At 42.5% G+C, this 27,068-nt stretch overlaps 1 protein-coding gene across 2 annotated transcripts in view; it reads left to right on the top strand.

The window, feature by feature from the left end:
- The window catches only part of LOC115162588 (ribosomal protein S6 kinase 2 alpha), a 167,166-nt gene that overhangs the window by 34,381 nt on the left and 105,717 nt on the right, over positions 1-27,068 (top strand). Inside the window, exons 1-2 of one of the 2 annotated variants that reach the window (XM_029714045.1) lie at positions 5,215-5,931; positions 17,332-17,379. In XM_029714045.1, the coding sequence (XP_029569905.1) occupies positions 5,869-5,931; positions 17,332-17,379 (111 nt within the window). In that variant the 5' untranslated portion in view covers positions 5,215-5,868. Of the gene's footprint in view, positions 1-5,214; positions 5,932-17,331; positions 17,380-27,068 lie in introns of those variants that run through there. The other variant, XM_029714041.1, reaches the window with a different exon arrangement.

Raw genomic sequence — 27,068 nt, 5'->3', positions numbered from 1 at the left:
CTCCCCCCCCTCCTCCCTCACTGCGGATGACTTCGTCAACCATTTTGAAAAGAAGGTTGACGACATCGGATCCTCGTTTGCTAAGTCAAGCGACACCGCTGGTCCTGCTCACACTGCCCTACCCTGTGCTTTGACCTCTTTCTCCCCTCTCTCTCCAGATGAAATCTCGCGTCTTGTGACGGCCGGCCGCCCAACAACCTGCCCACTTGACCCTATCCCCTCCTCTCTTCTCCAGACCATTTCCGGAGACCTTCTCCCCTACCTCACCTCGCTCATCAACTCATCCTTGACCGCTGGCTACGTCCCTTCCGTCTTCAAGAGAGCGAGAGTTGCACCCCTTCTGAAAAAACCTACACTCGATCCCTCCGATGTCAACAACTACAGACCAGTATCCCTTCTTTCTTTTCTCTCCAAAACTCTTGAACGTGCCGTCCTTGGCCAGCTCTCCTGCTATCTCTCTCAGAACGACCTTCTTGATCCTAATCAGTCAGGTTTCAAGACTGGGCATTCAACTGAGACTGCTCTTCTCTGTGTCACGGAGGCTCTCCGCACTGCTAAAGCTAACTCTCTCTCCTCTAATCTCATCCTTCTAGACCTATCTGCTGCCTTTGATACTGTGAACCATCAGATCCTCCTCTCCACCCTCTCCGAGCTGGGCATCTCCGGCGCGGCCCACGCTTGGATTGCGTCCTACCTGACAGGTCGCTCCTACCAGGTGGCGTGGCGAGAATCTGTCTCCGCACCACGTGCTCTCACCACTGGTGTCCCCCAGGGCTCTGTTCTAGGCCCTCTCCTATTCTCGCTATACACCAAGTCACTTGGCTCTGTCATATCCTCACATGGTCTCTCCTATCACTGCTATGCAGACGACACACAATTAATCTTCTCCTTTCCCCCTTCTGACAACCAGGTGGCGAATCGCATCTCTGCATGTCTGGCAGACATATCAGTGTGGATGACGGATCACCACCTCAAGCTGAACCTCGGCAAGACGGAGCTGCTCTTCCTCCCGGGGAAGGACTGCCCGTTCCATGATCTCGCCATCACGGTTGACAACTCCCTTGTGTCCTCCTCCCAGAGTGCTAAGAACCTTGGCGTGATCCTGGACAACACCCTGTCGTTCTCCACTAACATCAAGGCGGTGACCCGATCCTGTAGGTTCATGCTCTACAACATTCGCAGAGTACGACCCTGCCTCACACAGGAAGCGGCGCAGGTCCTAATCCAGGCACTTGTCATCTCCCGTCTGGATTACTGCAACTCGCTGTTGGCTGGGCTCCCTGCCTGTGCCATCAAACCCCTACAACTCATCCAGAACGCCGCAGCCCGTCTGGTGTTCAACCTTCCCAAGTTCTCTCACGTCACCCCGCTCCTCCGCTCTCTCCACTGGCTTCCAGTTGAAGCTCGCATCCGCTACAAGACCATGGTGCTTGCCTACGGAGCTGTGAGGGGAACGGCACCTCCGTACCTTCAGGCTCTGATCAGGCCCTACACCCAAACAAGGGCACTGCGTTCATCCACCTCTGGCCTGCTCGCCTCCCTACCTCTGAGGAAGCACAGTTCCCGCTCAGCCCAGTCAAAACTGTTCGCTGCTCTGGCACCCCAATGGTGGAACAAGCTCCCTCACGATGCCAGGACAGCGGAGTCAATCACCACCTTCTGGAGACACCTGAAACCCCACCTCTTTAAGGAATACCTGGGATAGGATAAAGTAATCCTTCTAACCCCCCCCCCCCTTTAAAAGATTTAGATGCACTATTGTAAAGTGGTTGTTCTACTGGATATTATAGGTGAATGCACCAATTTGTAAGTCGCTCTGGATAAGAGCGTCTGCTAAATGACTTAAATGTAAATGTAAAATCTGTCAAGAAAATTCCAAATAAAGGTACACCCTATTTAAAGGGATGGGTTTAGATGTACTGAAACCCCTATTGAATGAAAACTCCATGAGAAAATCTGTTGGCCAACAAGTGGGAAGGTTTTCGGAGGTTGAATTATATTTGATCAATGTGCATAAGGGAGCCACACCCAAAGAGTTCATGACGCACCTGCATACGGTAAGTCTGAATACCAAATACTGAGAAGTGCTTAAATCAAAACGTGTAAAAAAGGAATAGATTTTCTATGTGTGAATCGGCCCCATAGTCCCTTATGGCTACTACCACTGTATACAGATATGCTGCTTTAAAACGAACCATGACCTTCATCGAGCTGTTATACAAAAATGTATAATTAGCCAAAATTGAATCGGGAAAATGGATTGCATTTTTTATTAGGATTAGCTCTGAGATTGAAAGCCATAGTCTCTGCTGATTCATACTGTAAAGCCTGATAGTCCTTCTCTATACAAACAGTAGCATGCAGCATCAAAGAATCAAACCTACTTCTTTTTCATTACAAAGTGTGCTTCTCAGTGCACAACCACACTGACACTTTATTCGATTAGATTAGTGGGTGTTAACTGGCATGTTGTCATAGAGCAAGACATGACATTCAGCTTCACATCCCTTTAGGCAGGTGTGTGTGTGTGTGTGTGTGTGTGTGTGTGTGTGTGTGTGTGTGTGTGTGTGTGTGTGTGTGTGTGTGTGTGTTGCACTTTGGATGCCAGGCCAGGGGGAAATAAAGACTGATACAGTAACAGTTTCAACAGAGTTGTGTAGTGAGGGAAAGGTAGACCACTGAGGGAGTGCCTGTGGGATTCCCTTGGCGTCTGTATCTGCTCTGTATCAATCACTGGGACAAATTAGTTCATTAGAGTTTGGGGAAAAAAATGGAATGCGACACAGCATGTGTGATGGATGACCACCCCCTAAGTGGCGTTAGTGTGCCCTAACCCGGCTAAGAGCAATTTGTAATGGATCTGTCTAGTTGGAAGAAAAACAATCACCAAAGATGTTCGATAAATGAAGATGTCTTACTTATTGAAAGAAATGGTCACAGTTCCGGTCTACTAACTGTAAGGGGTAGCTCTCCCACAGACACCAATGCCCTTAGCAGCTGGTTCTGATCCACTTAGTTAATTGACATTATATGAACCAGAAAAATGGGGCCAGTGAGATGTCTTGCTACCTTTTCCATCTCTGATGTGCACCCCTTTGGGGTCCCAAGGACCGAGTTTGGGAAACCCTGGAGGGGATTGTCATATTTAGGAGGCTTTGACAAATTATTGAATAATTTGTACCAAGCTGTATCAATTGTTGTGATTTTTTTTTCTCCAAAGCTCTGCGACACATCTTAGAGGAAAAAGAGTTGAATACAAGAAAATCCTTTGGAAACTATAGTTCAATGGTTTTGTACATTTAGGCTGCCACTTGAGACATAACAGAACTGTGCAATCTGCACTAAATAGGTGTTTGTGTTCAGAGATGCAGGAACATGCCATACAATATATTGTACTTTTATTTTAACTAGGCAAGTCAGTGAAGAACAAATTCTTATTTACAATGACGGCCTAGGGACAGTGAGTTAACTGCCTTGTTCAGGGGCAGAACGACAGATTTTTACCTTGGGGATTCGATCTTGCAACCTTTCGGTTACTAGTCCAACGCTCTAACCACTAGGCTACTTGCCGCCCCAATTTGGTGTGAGATACTTGAGGGTTTTGCTTCCATGGTAGTTATGCTATGAGGGCCGATTGCTATGAAAGCTTAATATGCAATTACAGCAGACCAATATTTTGATACAGCACATTCAGTACATGTAATATTTTGTCCTTTGTTCTGTCTTGTATCAGTGTTCAGAACTCAATGCATATACAGCCACATTGCGTAGCAACAGTTGAGCATGAGAATAATTATTTCAGCTCAAGGCTCGTACAACGTTTTATTACATAAGGGCTAGTGTGTGTGTGTGTGTGTGGACATGTTTAATTATACTTGTAAATTCCCCACAAGAATAGTAAACAAACAAAAATGTAACCAACTGAGGATAAAAAAGGCTATTTCTAGAGGGTTTAGAGTTAGGGGTTAAAGGTTAGGTTTAGGGTTAGGGTTAGGTTTAGGATTAAGGTTAGGTTTTGGGGTTAACGTTTTGGGCGACCCAACCAAATTCACATAGAAATGTGATTTATAGATCTCTCATTGACTTTTGGTTTTGTACACAAGCTTCAAACTGCTGAAAATACAATATTTTTGCTTATGGAAAATATATTTCACAGCGGTTTAGATGGTTCAATTATTCTCTACACTATACTTCCTTGTTTTGTCACATAAACTTTAATTAGGCAAGCTAGCATTTTAGGATTTTGAATGGGAATTCATTGTGTGTACCCACAAGGTTAGTTAAACAAGCCTGTGTGTGTGTGTGTGTGTGCGTGTGAATGGCTTAAATTGAGAATACATTAATAGTGCAAGTATCCATCCTAATTTTTGTCATACTGTAGATCTAGCCGGCACCTGCCTCTATGGTAGATGCTGGCTGGTTGCCAATAGTAACCAATTCAACCAGGAACAATGTCCACTCAGCCCAGTCAATGGAGTAGATGGAGAGGGAAACACAGCAGAGCACTATTCTCTCCAACCTGCACTCTGTATGAAAACGCTTTGTGGCAAATGTTGGTGGTTTCCAAAGAACCCACTGGGCACAGACGTCAAGTCAACATCTATTCCAGGTTGGTTCAACGTAATTTCATTGAATTGACGTGGAAACAACGTTGATTCAACCAGTGTGCCCAGTGGGAAACAAAGACCTAAACAAATGCACATAGGCCTATACATGAACACAATGGCCCTCGACGATGCACAGATCAATTGATAACACCGCACTCAAAGAAATTGTATTGAATTTTTATGTTTAAATGTAAAGTATCAATCTGGTTTCCTTCAAACCCAAATGCATCATGTACCATGTCTTTTTTGAAGGGACATTGATAGACAAATTCAATATCTTTAAACTCATTATATGACGCTATAAATGAGTCAAATTGAGGGGCAACGTTTAGGATTAAGGTTAGGTTTTGGGGTTAACTTTTTAGCATGATACCTCTGTGCATACAAATGTATCACCATCATCGCCCTATTCTTCTTCTTGTTCTCTTCTTTCCCTTCTTTTTTTGTGTCATACTAAACTAAATCCTCTTCAAGGTCTTATTACGCTACCAACATTTTATTTGATTCATGTATACAAGCGCAAATGGTGGGCTTTTGGCGCATTACGTAGGCCTATGCATAATTTGCAGTTCAACCAGCCTCCAGGGGATGGCGAAAATACGGTTGGGCGGACCGACCAAGAAGGGGCTGGATGAAATCCGTCTGGAGTCTGACAATAATTGGTCGAGTTGATACGCTACATTCTGGAGGATGAACCAGCGGACAGAACCAAGTCCCGCTCCGAGGAAGCTCTCAGAAATACAGAGGAAAAGAGAAGCTGTATGCCTATAATATAATAGGCTGCGTCGTCGATTAATTAGGTTACATGGACACAAGAGAAGGCTAATTATTTCGGTGGAGGAATATAATTGCATAGCGATAGCCTATTAAACGGCGTGGAAGCTGCACAGTCGCAGCTACAGCCAGCACCTCTCTCCTCGTCAAATCTGAACGTAGGCTACCCGTGTAAAGGGGTTCGTTTTTGCTCAAAGCCTCAAGTTATTTTTATTGTGCTTATTGCATGTTTCTGAGGAGGTGGTCATTATACGACGTCATTTTGAAGGGATTATATTAGTTTGTAGTAAACGGCTGCGGAGTGCGACTGGATGCATGTCTTGCATCGGGGATTGAAGTGATAGGCTACATCTCAACGGACCGGACTTCAACTCGTGAATGAAGAAGACCTTGTCCAGGGCAACGCAACCTCAATCTAAAACCCCATAAATCTGGGCAAACTCAACTTGTATTTCGGCAGCAGAGGGAGAAACTAAAAACCTGCAGAATGCCTCTTGCACACCTTGCGGAACCCTGGCCCCAAATGGAGCTAGTTACACTGGACTCAGAGGTAAGGACACCATTGAACAGTTTGTTAAAAGTACTATTTTCATTCCGCGTGCCAAAAATATCCGTAGCCTAAACTTTTCCATTCTGATTATTGTTGCTCGTGTAAATACATTTGCCAAATGAATGCCCAAAATGCAATAGGTTTTTGACAGGCAATGCAACATATTCTTTAATCTGGTTGTTAAATTGGGGATGGTGTACTTGCTTGCGAACCCTGTCGCATGCTTCGTAGTATAAACAGTTCGCGCATACATTATGACGACGTTTTGGTGTTCGGCAAGGTTTTCTTTCCCCTCTGAGTTTGCACACAACATTTTTTTGTTGCGACAAGTCGAAGTTCCGTAGTGCCCCGTCGTCGGTGATTGGTCAACAGTACTAGTAGGAGTGGGAACTATTGGATGGGATTCTTCAATTAAGTGTTTGTCAATAAACAAGAGATGACTAGTTTTATATGCAAAAAAAAAAAAAAACACTTGAGAAATACTGCACCAAACATTGCTGAAGACCAAAAACGTAAAATCAAGAATCTGTAATGTTATCTTCAATTTATTCAGACTTTTGAGGAAGTGTATACTGGCTATGTTATTATGTCCCAAGAGGGACAAACAGTAATATTGCTGCTTTTTCCTAGTTTCAAGTGAATATATTTTAAGGGCGTATGCGAGGCACGGACGTTCACTAGTATGTGGGCGCCTTTATTGCATTCGCTCTGGAATCTGGTTGCCTTTCTGGGTGTGAGCCAGGTGACCCGTTTTGACCGATGGCGCAGTCGGCTAAAGGTGGTGAATAGATGTCTCACTCAGGACTTTAATCCTTTAAAAAAAATGGGTGGCTCTCCCATAGGCACCAATGCAGTAACAGTTGGGTCTCATCTGCTTAGTTTGACTGTGTATGAACCAGAAAACATGAGGGAGTGGGATGTCTCGCTTCAGTCTCTAGAGTCGCTCAAAACGAAATGTGACGTCGGTTAAGCACGTGGAGTAATAGGATTCTGTTTTCACGTGCAAAAGTGGTTGCTTTTGATAAAGACTTTATCTGCCTTCCAATGAAAATTAGTTAGAACATTCAAACATATTTTATGTAAAATAAATGTTGTACATTTCTAAACAATGCATAACAGGATGACCACACAACTCGAGCATTGCAAAATAAATGTAGAAATCTATGTTATTCAATTATTGTGCCAACAAGCGTCTGCGTTGCCAAGGGTTAAAATAGAAGTCCTGCCTCTCCCATCTCCTCATTGGTTTATAGAAGCAGGTACCCACGTGCCATCTCCTCGGTTATACCCACTTGGGTGACTGAAAGACGAACGAGGTCAGTGGCGGTAATGCACCTAATTTATGAAAGTTGCCAATCGCAATATAAAGTCAAGAGAAGAAAAAGCCTGGAAGGAAGAGAGATGACTAGAAACAATTTGGTTTATGTGTGGATTAATTGTCGGAGTAGAGGACCTTGTGCATTTCAGATAAAATAACAACTCAATGTTTATATCCCAGGACAAATTAGCTAGCAACAGCAAGCTAGCTAAATAGGACAAATTAGCTAGCTAGCTTGCTAAATTGCCATAAATGTTTAATGCTTTTTCGACCTGTCCCCAAATTAATATAATTGGTTCAGAGTTTGTTTTGATATTTTAACCTGCGTGTCGTGATCGTGTTTGGTGTGGGGGGACAAAATACATTTATGCACGATGGCGCGCGTGCCCAGCCGGTTTGGGTTCCGTGTAATGGTGCCTTGTTGACATCGTTGCCGAGCGGCGCAGATTACTGTTCGATTTGAGATTGCGCTCCTCCCTCATCTCTTTTGCGCGTTCACGTCACAGGCCATAGCCCGGTGCACTTAATCAAACTCTTTCAATGTAGCCATGTGAATGATACAATGCAGCTGAAGTGGGATGTGCTGAGGCGCTTATAATTTTGTGTTGTATCATGGATCAGTTTGTCCCATTTTTAATTTTTTAAACCTGTTCAAACTAGCAGTTTATGGGTGGGTGAGAGTCTGGCCATCTTTCCTCGTTGCATGTCCTGGCTTTTGAGTGCATAGTATTTTTTTATTATTTAACTTTTTACCCCTTTTTTCTCCCTAATTTCGTGGTATCCAATTAGTTAGCCTTGTACCATCGCTGCAACTCCCGTATGGACTTGGGAGAGGCGACGGTCAAGAGCCGTGCGTCCTTCGAAACACGACCCTGCCAAGCCACACTGCTTCTTGACACACTGCTCGCTTAAACCGGAAGCCGGCCGCATCTATGTGTCAGAGGAAACACCGTACAACTGGCGACCGTGTCAGCGTGCATGTGCCCGGCCCGCCACAGGAGTCGCTAGAGCGCAATGGGACAAGGACATCCCGGCCGGGCAAATCCTCTCCTAACCAGGACGACGCTGTGCCAATTGTGCACCGCCTCATGGTTCTCCATGGCGGCCGGCTGCGACAAGGCCCGGGATCGAACCTGGATCTGTAGTGACGCCACTGTGCCACTCGGGAGACCTGATGAATGCCTTCTGAATGTAATTATGTACTATACCACCACAGCTTGTCTTCCCTGCACCACGGATCAGGGCAATTTAAATTAGAGTTTTGCTTTTTTACAACTAAATCTCTATTTGTGATGTAAATGGAATGGTCCAGACACCTTTTGCTATTTCACTGGTCTTTGACAAATTTACCCCAACCTGTGATTCACTTAATCCTCTGTGCAGTATGGGGACTCGGGCAAAAAACATGATACATTGTGAAAAAACCCCACCTAAAATATGTCCTTTTTAGAAATAATTTAAATAAGCTCTCAGTATAGTGTTGCAGGTATGTTGTACACATGAAATTGTCATTACGAACTTTATCCGCAGCGTTATATTCTATTTGGTTGCGACTTGAGCGATACCTCTCCATCCATTCTAACAGCAGAAATAGAGATGTGGTTATGAAAAAACGAAATTCTGCTTTAATGCACCTCGCCTAATCCATTTGATTACAAATGAACTTCCTCCCATGGAGGCTTCCACGGCTAGAGATCATTCAGATAAAGTCTGCTCCCTTGACAAAGCTGAAATGACTGTTCTGTTTCTCCAACATGTTTGAATACAATTTGTTCGAGAGGAGCAGGAATTGTCAATGTGTAGTAATGTAGAGCTAGATGACTAATGCCTTTTGACTGCATCACACTGGGAGCTTTCTCATTTTAGCTTGAGGCTGTAAGTCACTACTGTCACAGCACAGCTCTCATTGGCACCTGGCTCCACTCCAACCTTGTACCGAAAGAGAGACGAGGCCAAGGTAGATTGATTTGAGATGTAAAGGGAGAGCGCTGCCCCTGATAGACAGACGGTCACGGCTGGGTTTGAAGAGCTGGGGGTTTATTGATTGAACAGTTGTGCTTGGGTTACTTTCCGATGGGACAAGCCAAGGTCATATTCATGAACAGCTTTATGGCAGATTTGTCACGGCACTGACTGTCAAAGTACGAACTCTGTTCAAATCCTACCATTGGTCCTTTGCTATACTATAGTTGATGACGATGTCAGTTGTTTATTGTTGTCTACACTGTACAACTGCAGTTCTAAATAGTAGGATGTTAAATCTGCAAGCCTATTGTTATGAATGTCTAATCAGAATAGAAATGTGGTAATCACAACATGCACTGAATACATCCACTCCGTGAGAGGAGCTACTCTCTGTTAGCTATCCGATAACAGCTGATGAGCTGCTTGTTTCCTGTCAATCTGTGTCTTGAAACCAGAGACTGTAACAGCTACAGATTCATTCCAGGGTTGTCATATAGCACTTACTGTATGTTACCCCTCAATTCCTATCTCCCTCCTTCCCTCCCTTCCTGGCTCTCCATTCCCATCCCTTCGCTCGTCTCCCGTTTCATGTGCTGTCACTGGATCACCACCAGGCTTCTTTAGGTCCCAGTTTGCTATCTTCTCATCTTTGGCGCAATGAAAAACATGTACTGTATATTTACAGTATAATTTCATCTCAATACGCTGTATCTGTGTTCACACTTTCCCAACAACTTGAATATTTTTCGCTGTGGAGTCATTTAACAAGACGTTTGTGGAGTGGTTGAAAAACGAGTTTTAATGACTCCAACCTAAGTGTATGTAAACTTCCGACTTCAACTGTATGTATGAATGAATAAATAAACTGGGTGGTTTGAGTGCTGATTGGCTGACATCTGTGGTATATCAGACTGTATGACGACAACAATTTTCTTTTCTTACTGCTGTAATTACATTGGTAACCAGTTTATAATAGTAATAAGGCACCTCGGGTTTGGCCAACGTTTATGGCCTGAGGTGTGGTATATATTTTTTTACATTTTATTTAACTAGGCAAGTCAGTTATGAACAAATTCTTATTTACAATGATGACCTATGAACAGTGGGTTAACAGCCTTGTTCAGGGGCAGAACGATAGAGTTTTACCTTGTCAGCTCGGGGATCGATCTCGCAACCCTTCGGTTACTGGCCCAGCGCTCTAACCGCTAGGCTTCCTGCCTTCCCAATATACCACGACTAAGGGCTGTGTCCAGGCATTCCATGTTGCGTCTAAGAACAGCCCTTAGCCGTGGTATATTGGCCATATACCTCACCACCTCGGGCCATTAACTTTGACACTGTATGTGACTTCAGATTTCCATATCATAAAACTTAAGTGCACATTTGGACTCACTGGTCTTTTGGCTTGCTTGTATGTCACCAAAACTGTATTTTTTAAAATATTTTGTTTTTATAATCCTCAATGTCATCTTTCAAAATACATTGAGTCCTCTCAATTTACAGCATTTCCCTCACTTGGACAACAAAAAAGTTGCCCAATTTAGCAGGAGGAATGGGGGCAACTGCTATGGCTGTCCCTGTAAGATGACACATTTTACGGAGCCTATCTGGTGTATGTAACAAAATGTTTGTTTTATATATTTTTTAAAAATTAAAGTTTAGAATGGCTGTCAGTCAAAGCCCATACTGACCTGTGAAGCGCAGAGACAGAGCTCTGGCGTCATGTATAGCATGTTACTGTCTTCCAATTTAGGCTTTTATTAGTGCCCAATCTGCCATTTTCAACCCGTATACAGGTGTTAAGGGCAAGTTAGCTGAGTAAGTGGCTGAATTAATAAGGTGATGGGTAGCTTTCTGCTGTGTTTGAGAAGTCAAAGTGCTCTGGATGAGTTAGCAGTGGCAGCTGGACAGATACTGTATCTTGATTTCCTTGCTTTTTTTTCCTCTGTTCTCAGCCCCTCTTTCTGCTCCTCACCCCTCTTCACAGAGCAGGCAGGCCCGTTGCCCTACACAGACACAGCGTGTACACATGCTGCTCCGGAGCCAGTGCTCTTCTTCCTTCAGACCAGCATTTGTCACAACTTTGTTCATTTGCACAATGTCTTTCATTCAGTCCAAAAATGACATTCGGTAGCTTCTACCTATAGCTGTATAACTTTTTCAGCTGGATTGCCTGTATTTGCAATTTAGTTTCTTAGGGCTGTCAAATTATTTAATAATCAAGTTAATCGCGATTTAATCACTATTTTTGAATTTGCTCAAATTTGGCCCTGAAGAAGATAAAATAATTTAAAAAGTAGTGCATTGAGTTACTATGCATACTATGCTTTGAAACACAAAATTATGAACATAATGTTTTAATAGCATTTTCAACACAAGTCACGAACATACAGCTATTAATGCTCCCAATGTTTAAGTAGGCCTACGCCTACGTATCCGCGTCATAGGAAAAAAAACGCTCCAGTAATATTGGGCATAACTTTTCCCTAACTTGGGCATAACTTTTTGGCTAGAGGCACACGGTCTTCAGTGATTGTAAAGGCACAAGCATTGATTGTAGTTGTGTTCAGCGTTGGATTCTGCACTTAAAGGGGGTTTGTGCAGAAACGCGTGCGCTTAAAGGTTTGGTGTGGTGAAGAAATGAAGACGCGATTAACGGCATCAAACAAATGTACGCCGATAAACATTTCATGCGTTATTAACGTTCACTTTGACAGCCTTGGTTTATTTTCGTTTGAGCTTGTTAACATATTTAGGTCGCAGCCTCAATGGAAATTCTCTATTACTTGTGCTAATTTCTGGTAACGTCCAATGGGCTTTTTTTCTTCAGTTTTAGTGTCCCCTTGTGTACTAACACCGTAATACCATAAATCCCAGGATCAGAAAAGGAGGACGATAAGAAATCTGGATGCCGCCCAACCCTAGATCACCTCCACAGCCCATTACGTTGAGGTGATTTTAAATAAAATAAATAAATAGATTTCTTAACATTTCGAACAAACAAAAAAATGTCCTACCTCCATGGATGTGAATCTGATGGTGTGAGGCACGTCACGTCCTAGAATCTCATTGTCTAGATAAAATACATTTGGAGTTGAACTGCAGTGTTTTTATTTTTTTAAAGTCTGATAAAATATTGATCTGCCTTCTGCACTCATAAAACCTCAGGCTGGTTTTGAGAAGCTCATTATTGTGTTTCCTAGACTTGATAGCTTAACAAGTTTTCATATTACTGTAATCCTACTTCCATCTTGAGCGCCTGATTTGTACCAGAGGCCACAGCAATGTTGTCTCACTCTTGGTCCTTTCGGCTGCCATTCCACATACAGCCCAATTCTGGTCTTTTGCCCAATTATTGGCAAAAGAGCTGATTTGATTTGTCAAAGACCAATTCATGAAAAATATCAGAATTGGGCTGCCTGTGTAAACGCAGCCTTTGAGACTGACTCAACAAAACATTTCCATGGTATGCTAATTTATTTTGTAGCCCAACACACCAATCGATCTGTGAGGAGATGACTATCGTGGACATGTAAAGATCTTTTTCTTCCCTGAGACCAAGGGCAGTGCCTCGGAAAAGCCATTTTTCCATTTCCCCCCCTCTTTCTTCCCTACTTCTTTATCACCACTCAAGGCCAATCGATGTCTTGGCTGGCTCTGCTGCCTGCCGTTTTGTGTGTGTTAAAAGAAAATAACTGTGTTTTGTTGTCAAGGGAAAAGAGTAGGAGAGGAAGTCTGACTTCAGCGTCGCCTCGCTCTCCATTGTGACATGACCGGGAGGAAGGAGGTGGGGAGGGGGGCTCTGTTAGTGCTAGTCCAAACCCCTCTCTTTGTTTGATTTGTTCAGTTTTTTTCCATTGCAATATACTGTAGCAGCAAAGTCAATTCTGACTGCTATGATAAAAGAGGTTGTTTAGCAATGCTTCAGAAGAAACAGAAACCTCTTTTGTTTTTAGATTGAACATCTCCGGAGATACTCTTTTAATCACCTGTGGCTGTTGGATATTGCACAGCTCCGTACTGTTGCAACATATATTCTGCTAAGGGCAAGACATTTAGTCAATTACACGTCATCGTCTCCTGTTGTCACCCCAGCTACCTGAAGTTTTTAAACATGGTTACTATTGGTTATTAGCCTTAATGACAGTGTGATTTCACTAGAAAGTGGCGAGGCTCAAGTAATGGTCTTCAAATGCCTTCATTCTCTTCTCGTCATGACATTTGTAGATTGTCTGCTCTTGTGAAACTACACAGCAATTATCTCATCTGGTGTTTTAACTAGAGGTCGGCCGATTATGATTTTTCAATGCCGATTATTGGAGGGCCAAAAAAGCCTATCGATTAATCAGCCGATTTAATTTTTATTTTTTTTATTTAATTTTTTTATTTTTATTATTACTTTTTTTAATATGTGTATATACACTGCTCAAAAAAATAAAGGGAACACTTAAACAACACAATGTAACTCCAAGTCAATCACACTTCTGTGAAATCAAACTGTCCACTTAGGAAGCAACACTGATTGACAATAAATGTCACATGCTGTTGTGCAAATGGAATAGACAACAGGTGGAAATTATAGGCAATTAGCAAGACACCCCCAATAAAGGAGTGGTTCTGCAGGTGGTAACCATAGACCACTTCTCAGTTCCTATGCTTCCTGGCTGATGTTTTGGTCACTTTTGAATGCTGGCGGTGCTTTCACTCTAGTGGTAGCATGAGACGGAGTCTACAACCCACACAAGTGGCTCAGGTAGTGCAGCTCATCCAGGATGGCACATCAATGCGAGCTGTGGCAAGAAGGTTTGCTGTGTCTGTCAGCGTAGTGTCCAGAGCATGGAGGCGCTACCAGGAGACAGGCCAGTACATCAGGAGATGTGGAGGAGGCCGTAGGAGGGCAACAACCCAGCAGCATGACCGCTACCTCCGCCTTTGTGCAAGGAGGAGCAGGAGGAGCACTGCCAGAGCCCTGCAAAATGACCTCCAGCAGGCCTCAAACAGACTCCATGAGGGTGGTATGAGGGCCCGACGTCCACAGGTGGGGGTTGTGCTTACAGCCCAACACCGTGCAGGACGTTTTGGCATTTGCCAGAGAACACCAAGATTGGCAAATTCACCACTGGCGCCCTGTGCTCTTCACAGATGAAAGCAGGTTCACACTGAGCACATGTGACAGACGTGACAGAGTCTGGAGACGCCGTGGAGAACGTTCTGCTGCCTGCAACATCCTCCAGCATGACCGGTTTGGCGGTGGGTCAGTCATGGTGTGGGTGGCATTTCTTTGGGGGGCCGCACAGCCCTCCATGTGCTCGCCAGAGGTAGCCTGACTGCCATTAGGTACCGAGATGAGATCCTCAGACCCCTTGTGAGACCATATGCTGGTGCGTTGGCCCTGGGTTCCTCCTAATGCAAGACAATGCTAGACCTCATGTGGCTGGAGTGTGTCAGCAGTTCCTGCAAGAGGAAGGCATTGATGCTATGGACTGGCCCGCCCGTTCCCCAGACCTGAATCCAATTGAGCACTTCTGGGACATCATGTCTCGCTCCATCCACCAACGCCACGTTGCACCACAGACTGTCCAGGTGTTGGCGGATGCTTTAGTCCAGGTCTGGGAGGAGATCCCTCAGGAGACCATCCGCCACCTCATCAGGAGCATGCCCAGGCGTTGTAGGGAGGTCATACAGGCACGTGGAGGCCACACACACTATTGAGCCTCATTTTGACTTGTTTTAAGGACATTACATCAAAGTTGGATCAGCCTGTAGTGTGGTTTTCCATTTTAATTTTGAGTGTGACTCCAAATCCAGACCTCCATGGGTTGATAAATTGGATTTCCATTGATTTATTTTTGTGTGATTTTGTTGTCAGCACATTCAACTATGTAAAGAAACAAGTATTTAATAAGATTATTTCATTCATTCAGATCTAGGATGTGTTATTTTAGTGTTCCCTTTATTTTTTTGAGCTGTGTGTGTGTGTGTGTGTGCGCGCACACACACACACACACACAGCTCTGAAGTGACAACGATACTGAAGAGTCTGCTTAGGAGACAAATACTCTCAACTGTTTGAATAATAAAAATAGAGTTTAAGTTACCTGTGATGAATGCTGAAAACAAAAACTGTAATTTCTATATGCAGGAAATCCTATTTTAATAATGGGCATGGTAAGAATTGACTACCAAAGTGTGAGTCATAATTCCCATGACACCTTCTAACAAAATCTGAAAAGCGGTTCCTTCATTTATTCCATAGGATATTTTTAGATTAACTTAAAATAAGGTCTGTATTTGGTTTAGGGTTACACCACCTTGCCAATTTTATAACTGTGTAGATATCCATAGGATATAACTCTGATCAATATAAGCAAAGATACATTTTTTTGTAGAGTGGATTTATGAAAATATGTTGACAAACGTTATCTAGTGATATTTACACGGGTATCAAAACGCCGAGGCGGTTTAAGCACAAAACCCAGACCTTATTTGAAGTAGATCAAGACATTCTCTATGGAAGACATGAACGGTAAAATAACGAAGGAACCCCTTTCAAGTTCAGCCGCAAGTTATTACAGGAATTATGACGCGTCGACTATTTCTCTCTAAACCATATACCTTTGACTATTACGAGCCTGCTGCTGCCTACCACCGCTCAGTCAGACTGCTCTATCAAATCATAGACTTAACTATAATATAATAAACCTTAGTTTCCGGATTTGACCATATTAATGACCTATCATCTCAAACATTATTCTTTCAGTGACATACGGAACCGTTCCGTATTTTATCTAACGGGTGGCATCCATAAGTCTAAATATTCCTGTTACATCGCACAACCTACAATGTTATTTCATAGTTCCGTAAAATTCTGGCAAATTAGTTCGCAACCAGCCAGATTCTGTATACCCTGATTCTGCGTGCAACGAACGCAAGAGAACTGACACAATTTCACCTGGTTAATATTGCCTGCTAACCTGGATTTCTTTTAGCTAAATATGCAGGTTTAAAAATATATATACTTCTGTGTATTGATTTTAAAGGCATTGATGAATATGGTTAGGTACAGTCGTGCAATGATTGTGCTTTTTTTCGCCAATGCGCTTTTGTTAAATCATCCCCGTTTGGTGAAGTCGGCTGTCTTTGTTAGGAAGAAATAGTCTTCACAGTTCGCAACGAGCCAGGCGGCCCAAACTGCTGCATATACCCTGACTCTGTTTGCAAGAGAAGTGACACATTTTCCCTAGTTAAAAGAAATTCATGTTAGCAGGCAATATTAACTAAATATGCAGGTTTAAAAATATATACTTGTGTATTGATTTTAAGAAAGACATTGATGTTTATGGTTAGGTACACGTTGGAGCGAAGACAGTCCTTTTTCGCGAATGCGCACCACATATGCAAAGCAGGACAGGCTAGATAAACTAGTAATATCATCAACCATGTGTAGTTAACTAGTGTTTATGATTAATTGTTTTTTTATAAGTTAAGTTTAATGCTAGCTAGCAACTTACCTTGGCAACGTAAAGCAGGTGGTTAGAGCGTTGGGCTAGTGAACGTAAGGTTGCATCCCCAAGATGACAAGGTAAAAATCTGTCGTTCTGCCCCTGAACAAGGCAGTTAACCCACTGTTCCTAGGTCGTCATTGAAAATAAGAATGTGTTCTTTAACTGACTTGCCTAGTTAAATAAAGGTTTAAAAAAAAAAAAAAAAAAAAAAACGATTACCGATTGTTATGAACTTGAAATCGGCCCTAATTAATCGGCCATTCCGATTAATCGGTCGACCTCTAGTTTTAACCTCTGGTCCATACTGTGCATTCTGGGAACTAATGTGCAGACTGATAATACTATGACTCATAACACATGGATGTTTCCCTTTAAAGGGCTCTTAGCAATGGTTCCGCTGGATGCATTGTTGGATGATAAGTGGTTGGCCTTTTCAACAGGCAAAACCCACTGGGAAAGTGTGTTTGCAATAGATTATTGGGTTTGTCAGTTTAGGAACAAAGTAGCAGTAATGACTATGGATGCTCTAGGTTGCTATTTGTCTCACACAAACACACACACACAGCAACCATCTTGGCACTGAAACTGTGTTTTTGTCTTGTTTCTTTTCAGAATGGACAAAGCGTCACGGAGGATGGGGTCACACCTGCTGGGCACAAGGTAAGAGGGATCTTCTGATCACATCTTGTACTCGCACACACTCTCGCACATGCCCACCAAATAAACTATGCAGTGCTGAAAAGATGGGAAGTGCGAACTGGAAGACTAACATCTCTCACAAATAATAACCAATCTGCTGATTCAACAACACCAGTCAAGAAGAGACAACTCTACTTTAGTATTTTGGTCATTTATTTTTCTACCTTCCTCACTAGGAAAATGTTTTGTGTGTGCATGTGTACGTTGTATGTCACATTGTCAATTGATCCTCTTTTAGGATTTCCAATGTGCTGAAGACTAAGTCAGAATGAGGCTGGGTGGGTTGACAATATTTTGTTGAGGTCAATATAATAGGGGCTCTCAGGGAAATGGAACATTGCAAATTCCATATTCTTTACATGTCAGCCCACTGCTTCATGAATAAACCCTTTTCTGCTTTCCTGCACATTTTATTGTCTCACTGAAATGTGATTCCTCACTCTCAAGCACACCATTCTTCTCCAGTCCTGTACTAGAGGAAAATGTAGCCTTCTGGTTTCTTGGAGTTGTTTCCCTTTTTTTATATATATTTTTTCATGCAGAGAAACGAGCAGAACTGAGCATTTCTCTTTCATCTCAGAAGAATATGATGGGACTCGTGATTGAGCTGAACCTCGCAATGTGTTTTTGTGAAGTTCAACAGAACTACTGTGGATTGACAGACAGCATTCTATTGTCCAAATTCTACAGCAAAACACTGAATTGTTTATCGAAAGGAAAACTTGCAGATAATATGAGCAGTCCTATTACGTACAAAACATGCTGCATGAAATAGTCGAGTTAATTGATTGCAAGGAATCTTCATATTGACATTATTAAATATAATTTAGCGTTCTTCTAACAGCATGGATTTCCTGGCTGACTATGACAGCCTGCCAAGATGTCATGCACCAGTGGTTTTCAGGCATTGCCAGTTGTATTGTGAAAATGAGTGCTATGTGTGCAGTATGCTAATAAGGATGCAGACGCCTCACAAGTCCTCAACTGGCAGCTTCATTAAATAGTACCCGCAAAACGCCAGTCTCACCAACAGTGAAGAGGTGACTCCAGGATGCTGGCCTTTTTAGGCAGTGTTGCAAAGAAAAAGCCATATCTCGGACTGGCCAATAAAAAGAAAAGATTAAGATGGGCAAAAGAACACAGACACTGGACAGAGGAACTCTGCCTAGAAGGCTAGCATCCCGGAGTCACCTCTTCACTGTTGACGTTGAGACTGGTGTTTTGCGGTTACTATTTGATGAAGCTGCCAGTTGAGGACTTGTGAGACGTCTGTTTCTCAAACTAGAGACACTAATGTACTTGTCCTCTTGCTCAGTTGTGCACCAAGGCCTCCCACTCTATTCTGGTTAGCGCCAGTTTGCGCTGTTCTGTGAAGGGAGTAGTACACAGCGTTGTACGAGATCTTCAGTTTCTTGGCAATTTCTCGCATGGAATAGCCTTCATTTCTCAGAACAAGAATAGACTGACACATTTCTTCAAAGTGCTTTATTTCTGGCCATTTTGAGCCTGTAATCAAACCCAGAAATGCTGATGCTCCAGATACTCAACTAGTCTAAAGGCCAGTTTTTTTTTTTTATTGCTTCTTTAATCAGGACAACAGTTTTCAGCTGTGCTAACATAATTGCATAAGGGTTTTCTAATGATCCATTAGCCTTTTTAGAATTATAAATTTGGATTAGCTAACACAACGTGCCATTGGAACACAGACAGGAGTGATGGTGGCTGATAATGGGCCTCTGTACGCCTATGTAGATATTCCATGAAAAATCTGCCGTTTCCAGCTACAATAGTAATTTACAACATTAACAATGTTGACACTGTTTCTGATTAATTTGATGTTATTTTAATGGACAAAACATTTGCTTTTCTTTAAAAAACAAGGACATTTCTAAGTGACCCCATAACTTTTGAACGGTAGTGTAGATTGGGCAGTCAATAGAATTGAGCGATTTAATGGAGTATTAATTGACATACAGGTAGAATAGTATTAATTGATTGGATATGGCTACTTCCATGTAAAAGGACCTATGAGCACCAATGTGAAGTTCATAGGTGTATGTCAAATGAAAGCTTATTTTATGTTTTGAGATATCAAGGCATATATAAATAAAGAATAAGCAAAGGCTTTCGTTTCTGATCAAACAGATGGAAATGGGTCTTAAAAGGTGTTAGAAATACATCAAAACACTAATGTTGAAGTAAAGACCCCTGCCAACTAACATCAACACTTATATTTGGAGAAATGATTTGCCTTGTTTAAGTTCAAGAAACATTGCCCTGTGCCGTGAAATTCCGTTACTGAAAACATAGACGTCTATGATTGGTCTAGACCGAACCAGATCTGAACTAATCTTAGACGTCTATGTGCAGTACAGCAGAACACAGGCGAGTTGAGTATACTGTACTGAACTCGACTGTAGTGTAGTGAACTATATTCTATTGTACTTTACTAAGCGCTACTGTGCTGTCCACACTTGCGAAACATAGACGTCTATGATTGGCCAGGACCGGACAAAATCTGAACCGATCAAATTTGGTCTTGTTTCGGGGCAGAGCTCATTAAAATAATAGCCCGTTTGTAGAATAATACCCAAGTATGCAAAGGAAGATATTGCCTAGTCATACCTTTTTTTTGTTTACTAATTTAGGATACGTCACCATGAAGAGTAATATTCATAATTATTCATTTATTTATAGTACAGATCAGGGACCCATGATGAAATTCTGTTACTTGTTGTAAAGCCAATTCACTTAGTGTAGTTCAATAACCAAAAAAGAGGTTGCTCCATATTAAGGTTGACTCTCTCCGGCAGGATGAAAAATGACTACATCGACCATGATACTTTGCTAGTTACTTTGCTAGCATCTTTCACTATGATCCTTGGGGATTTATTTTGTTGTTGGATCCCATTCAGATTCATTCAGCAATATGGCACACTTCAATGTCTGTGGTTTTAATGTCTGTGGTCTCAGCGCAATTCCGTTACCATGGAATTGCCCATATCAAGACACATGGCTGAATATCCAATCTTGATGTCGGGGACCGATAATCATCCAGACTGTAAAGGCACCATCCTGTAACGGGAGAGTGGGCGAGATCAATGGGAAACCTGTTAGAATGAACAAGTCCGATAATGCATCCCATTAAGCATACCTGGCTCCCTCATGCCTGGCCCTCCCCAGGGACAACAGAGGGAATAAATAGCTCTAGATCCAGGAATCCCAGGCAGCTATACTTTTCACAATACTGAGCCAAGCTTAGCTGTACTGGGCTGGCCTGGTTATGCACCCACCATAGTTGCTAGAACCATGCTGGAAAAGACAATGTGAAAAGAAATGATCCAAGACAGCCCAGTATTGTTGCGGTTGGCCCTAGTGCGAATTAGGCTCGGGAAAGGAAGACTGGGTAATTATCCCTAGGCCTAGAGTAGTGGTAAGTGAAATGTCTATAATGACTCGTCTACACTCTTTCACACTTAGCCACACCGTCCCATTTTCATAACTAATTGGCCCTCCTTTGTCTCTCCCACGCCTCCCCAGCCTGCTAGTGGAACAAAGGGCACACAGGAAAGGTGGGCAGCCTTCTGGTGTTGCTCATTGGGCTTAAGCTTGATTCCTGTTGGTGGCCTACACTATGGTAAGGAGTCGTTGGTGCAGAGTATGTTAACATGGATATAGAGCTCTTTGATAGCTGAACGTGAAATGCATGGAAACATGCAAGCTGCCATTTTTAGATGTTAGTTTTGCCATTTAACAGACACAATTATCCATGTGAGGACATGACAGAATCAAGAGACTATGCCCAAAACGGAACAAGAGAGAACCTAGTACCGAGCCCTGAGGGACACCAGTAATGAGACCACATGGTGCAGACGGGGACCCTCTCCACCACCTGGTAGGAGAGTCCTGCCAAGTAGAGCAGTAATCCAAGAGAGTGCAGACCCTGAGATGCCAAGCCATGAGAGGTTGGTGAGGAGGATCTGTTTCTCATGGTGTCAAAGGCAGTGGACAGTAGAGATACGTTGTTCTAAAATCACTCCTCTCTAGATCTGTGCTGCCTCGCGCCCATGTTGCCAATTTGTTGGTTGGCTAATGATGGGCATATAACTTGGGGCACAATTAGAGCAAGGTTTTTTTTACTGACCATATTTTGTGACCAGGAAAAACTCCTGGTCTGGACAATGGGTCAGGAAGAACTCCTGGCCTAGTCCTTTCCTCTCTATGCGAATTGCGCCGAAGAAGCTTTGGAAGGATTTAAAATGTGTCTCTCTCTCTCCTGTAACTTAAGATTTAAGGAGCTTTTATTCTAGTGCAATAGAGGCAATTAAGACAACATCTGATGGGAGATTGGGAAATGAGCAGTCTGAGGTCTGGGCCACTCAAGTGAAAAGCCCTATCTGAGCAGCAAATTATATTACCTAGCAATTTTCTCTGTAGCAGGACTGAAAGGGTGTGAAATGAGCTTGAGTCATGTATTTTTGTGCATGAAGAGACAGTGTTCTGTTATGACAATGGCTTAGAAGTGTTGATCGTGTCATTTGATGTAAAGTTGGCATAGCCAATGCATATTGAGCAATAGTTTAGGGGATATTTACTACAGATTTGTTTTTTAATGTTTTGTTTCAATATAATTTAGTGTTTGTAAAAATGTTTTTTTTACAATGAAGTGTGATTGCAACAATATGCAATGGCAACAATATTATTCTTCTTTTGAGAAACTACATCTTAACACAGCTGGACCGTGTGTTTAGCTGCAGGGTTGGTCTGTTGCTTGGTACAGCTGGCTGGCTTTGTTTTCATGGTATTCAATAAAAGACGGTTCCAATGACAACCCAGGCTGTGCTGAAATAGGCTCATAATTGAATTATTCAGGATTTGATTTAGTTGTTTAGCAGACACTCTTGTCCAGAGCGATTTACAGGAGCAATTGGGGTTAAGTACCTTGCTCAAGGGCACATCACCAGATTTTTCATCTAGTCGGCTCAGGGATACGAATCAAGGACCTTCCTGTAAAATGCGCGCGTGCACACACTTGTGTATTACTATACTTTTTGGCGACCAACAATTGATTCCCATTCAAAATCCTATTTTCCCTAAACCCTAACTTTAACTCCTAATTCTAACCCTAAACCTAAAATATCCTTTTTCATTTTTTAGGACCAGCCAAACTTGGCTCCTTGGCTTACTATTCTTTTGAAGACTTCTGGTCATCACAAGTATAGTAAAACGAAAATACACACGCCCACTGAGGGAGTCAAGAGGAAATACTTCTCTGTGACAAGGCAGTTTTAAATATGTCACCATGTCTAGCTGGCATTTAGGCATTAAGGTTTTCATTTTAAAGGTGCTATAAAGAACTGTCTTGTGTGTTCAAAATGACCCCATCAACTGTAATGGATTTGGGATTAGGTATTGCTTTTATTTTTAAAATTTTGTTTATTTATTTCACTTCTAGAGTCAGTTTCCCGGACACAGATTAATCCTAATCCTGGACTAAAAAGCAGCAGTGTGCATGCGTTTTAAAATTCAGCACTAAACTTAATCTGTGTCAAGGTGACCCTTGGTTTCCCCTAAGATTTCTGTCTCAGTAGTAAAGTTTCTATCTCACCCCTAAGGTTTCTGTCTCGGGTTATCTTTACAGTGGATGAACCCGAGAGAACAGGAAATGTATTTTGTAAAGATGCGGTTGAATTAATATTTGATCAGGTCCATAGGGGGTCAAGATGATGGGGAAAAGTTTTTTTTCTCCAGTGAATAATGCAGTGTAGCTGATATTGTGGCTCAGGAACACTAGCATCCTGTTCTATTGTCGAAGGAAAACCAACAACAGGCTGCACTTTCCTTCAAGGCTGTTCAACTCGTGTAAGACACAAGTTGTTATAGGCAAATTGCTTACCAACTTGTTGGTAGAATCTAAGGACAAATATACCAAGCAGTTTATTTTTATTTTTTGTTTAACCTTTATTTAACTAGGCAAGTCAGTTAAGAACAAATTCTTATTTACACCGGCCAAATCTTAACCAGGACGATGCTGGGCCAATTGTGCGCCATCCTATGGGGTCTCTTATGACCGAAAATAACTTCTAGACATCAGGACTGCGATTACTCACCACGGACTAGCAGAATCCTCTTTTTCCTTTCACGACTCTGACGAGCTGGATACACTGCTTCCTCGGGAACAGGCCCTGATACCCGTTATCTGCATGAAGAGGCGGAGAAAGAGGGGGCAAAGGTCGGGCTGCCTTCTGAGAATTCGTAGGAGATCGAACAAACCCCCACTTCCCTCCATTCTGCTAGCAAACGTGCAATCTTTGGACAATAAAATCGACAAGTTGCGCAGAACATTAAGCTACCAACGGGACATTAACTGTAACATCTTATGCTTCAAGGAGTCGTGGCTGAACGACGGCATCATCAACATACAGCTGGCTGGTTATACGATGTACCGGCAGGATAGAACAGCAGCGTCTAGTAAGACAAAGGGCAACGGTCTATGTATTTTTGTAAACGGCTGGTGCACGATATCTAAGTAAGTCTCGAGCTATTGCTCGCCTGAGGTAGAGTATCTCATGATAAGCTGTAGACCACACTACCTACCGAGAGAGCTTTCATCTGTATTCTTTGTAGCTGTTTACATACCACCACAGTCAGAGGCTGGCACTAAGCCGGGAGCACCAGTGACTAGATCAATAAAAAAGTGGTCAGAGGACTTTTGCTAGCACAGACTGGAATATGTTCCAGGATTCCTCCGATGGCATTGAGGAGTACACCACATCAGTCATTGGCTTCGTCAGTAAGTGCATTGATGACGTCGTCCCCACAATGACGTCATCAAAGGCTAGAGCTGCTGCTTTCAAGGAGCGGGACTCTAACCTGGAAGCTTTTAAGAAATCCCGCTATGCCCTCCGACGAATCAAACAGGCAAAGCGTCAATACAGGGCTAAGATCGAATTGTACTACACCGGCTCTGACGCTCGTCGGATGTGGCAGGGCTTGCAAACCATTAGACTACAAAGGGAAGCACAGCTGACAACTGCCCTGTGACACAAGCCTACCAGACAAGCTAAACTACTTCTATGCTCGCTTCGTGGCAAATAACACTGAAACATGCATGAGAGCACCAGCTGTTCCGGAAGACGGTGTGATCACGCTCTCCGCAGCCAATGTGAGTAAGACCTTTTACAGGTCAACATTCACAAGGCCACAGGGCCAGACAGATTACCAGGACGTGTATTGTGAGCATGCGCTGACGAACTGGCAAGTGTCTTCTGACATTTTCAACCTCTCCCTGTCCGAGTCTGTAGTACCAACATGTTTTAAGCAGACCACCATAGTCCCTGTGCCCAAGAACACTAAGGTAATCTGCCATGAAGTGCCTTGAAAAGCTGGTCATGGCTCACATCAACACCATCATCCCAGAAAACCTAGACCCACTTCAATTTCAATACCGCCCCAACAGATCCACAGATGATGCAATATCCATTGTACTCCACACTCCCTTTCCCACCTGGACAAAAGGAACACCTACACTACCATTCAAAAGTTTGGGGTCTCTTAGAAAAGTAAAAAAATGTTGGTCCATTTTAAAAGCACATCAAATTGATCAGAAATACAGTGTAGACATTGTTAATATTTTTAAATGAATATTGTTGCTGGAAAAGGCTGATTTTTATTTATGGAATATCTAGAGGCCCATTATCAGCAACTGTCGCTCCTGTGTTCCAATGGCACGTTGTTAGCTAATCCAAGTTTATCATTTTAAAAAGCAAATTGATCATTAGAAAACCTTTTGCAATTATGTTAGCACAGCTGAAAACTGTTGATGCTGATTAAAAAAGCAATAAAACTGGCCTTTTAAACTAGTTGATTATCTGGAGCATCAGCATTTGTGGTTTCGATTACAGGCTCAAAATGGCGAGAAACAAAGTCCTTTCTTCTGAATCTCATTAGTCTATTCTTGTTCTGAGAAATGAAGGCTACTCCATGCGAGAAATTGCCAAGAAACTGAAGATCTCGTACAACGCTGTGTACTACTCCCTTCACAGAATGGCGCAAACTGTCTCTAACCAGAATAGAAAGAGTGGAAGGCCCCGGTGCACAACTGAGCAAGAGGACAAGTACATTAACCTCTATGGGACCGGCGGGACGAATTCGTCCCACCTACGTAACAGCCAGTTGAATCCTGTGGCGCGATTTTTAAAACGTTTGAAATACTATTACTTCAATTTCTCAAACATATGACTATTTTACAGCTATTTAAAGACAAGACTCTCGTTAATCTAACCACACTGTCCGATTTCAAAAAGGCTTTACAACGAAAGCAAAACATTAGATTATGTCAGCAGAGTACCCAGCCAGAAATAATCAGACACCCATTTTTCAAGCTAGCATATCATGTCACATAAACCCAAACCATAGCTAAATGCAGCACTAACCTTTTATGATCTTCATCAGATGACACACCTAGGACATTATGTTATAAAATACATGCATGCCTGTTCAATCAAGTTCATATTTATATCAAAAACTAGCTTTTTACATTAGCATGTGACGTTCAGAAAAAGCATACCCCCGCAAACTTCCGGGGAATTTACTAACAATTTACTAAATTACTCACGATAAATGTTCACAAAAAGCATAACAATTATTTTAAGAATTATACATACATTACTCCTCTATGCACTCGATATGCTTTTCGATATGCTTTTCGGATGAAGCACATTTTGCAATATTCTAAGTACATAGCCCAGCCATCACGGGCTAGCTATTTAGACACCCACCCAGTTTAGCCTTCACCAAAATCACATTTCCTATAAGAAAAATGGTCTTACCTTTCCTGTTCTTCGTCAGAATGCACTCCCAGGACTTCTACTTCAATAACAAATGTAGGTTTGGTCCCAAATAATCCATCGTTATATCCAAACAGCGGCGTTTTGTTCGTGCGTTCTAGACACTATCAGAATGGTAAATCACGGTCGTGCGCATGGCGCAGAACGTGACCAAAGAAATTCTAAATATTCCATTACCGTACTTCGAAGCATGTCAACCGCTGTTTAAAATCAATTTTTATGCCATTATTCTCGTAAAAAAGCGATAATATTCCGACCGGGAATCTGCAATTAGCTAAACAGCCGAAGGAAAATACTGCACGGGGTCGAATCGCGCACGCGCCTAATTCCATTGTCCTCTGATGGGCCACTTGGAAAAGGGGATTCTGTGTTTCAGCCTGAGGCTGCCTCGTCATCGTTCAGGTTTTTCCCGGGTTCTGAGAGCCTATTGGAGCCCTAGGAATTGTCACGTTACAGCTAAGATCCTGACTCTTCAATAAACAGAAGCAAGAACAACAACACCTTGTCAGACAGGGTACTTCCTGCATGAAACCTTCTCAGGTTTTTGCCTGCCATAGGAGTTCTGTTATACTCACAGACACCATTCAAACAGTTTTAGAAACTTTAGGGTGTTTTCTATCCAAACCTGAACAATAATATGCATATTCTAGCTTCTGAGTTGGTGTAGGAGGCAGTTAAAAATGGGCACATTTTTTTCCAAAATTCTCAATACTGCCCCCTAGCCCGTAGAGGTTATAGTGTCTAGTTTGAGAAACGGACGCCTCACAAGTCCTCAACTGGCAACTTCATTAAATAGTACCC

Source organism: Salmo trutta, chromosome 25, assembly GCF_901001165.1.
Source record: "Salmo trutta chromosome 25, fSalTru1.1, whole genome shotgun sequence".
In the NCBI taxonomy this organism is placed as follows: domain Eukaryota; kingdom Metazoa; phylum Chordata; class Actinopteri; order Salmoniformes; family Salmonidae; genus Salmo; species Salmo trutta.
This window is presented reverse-complemented; position numbering and strand designations above follow the sequence as displayed.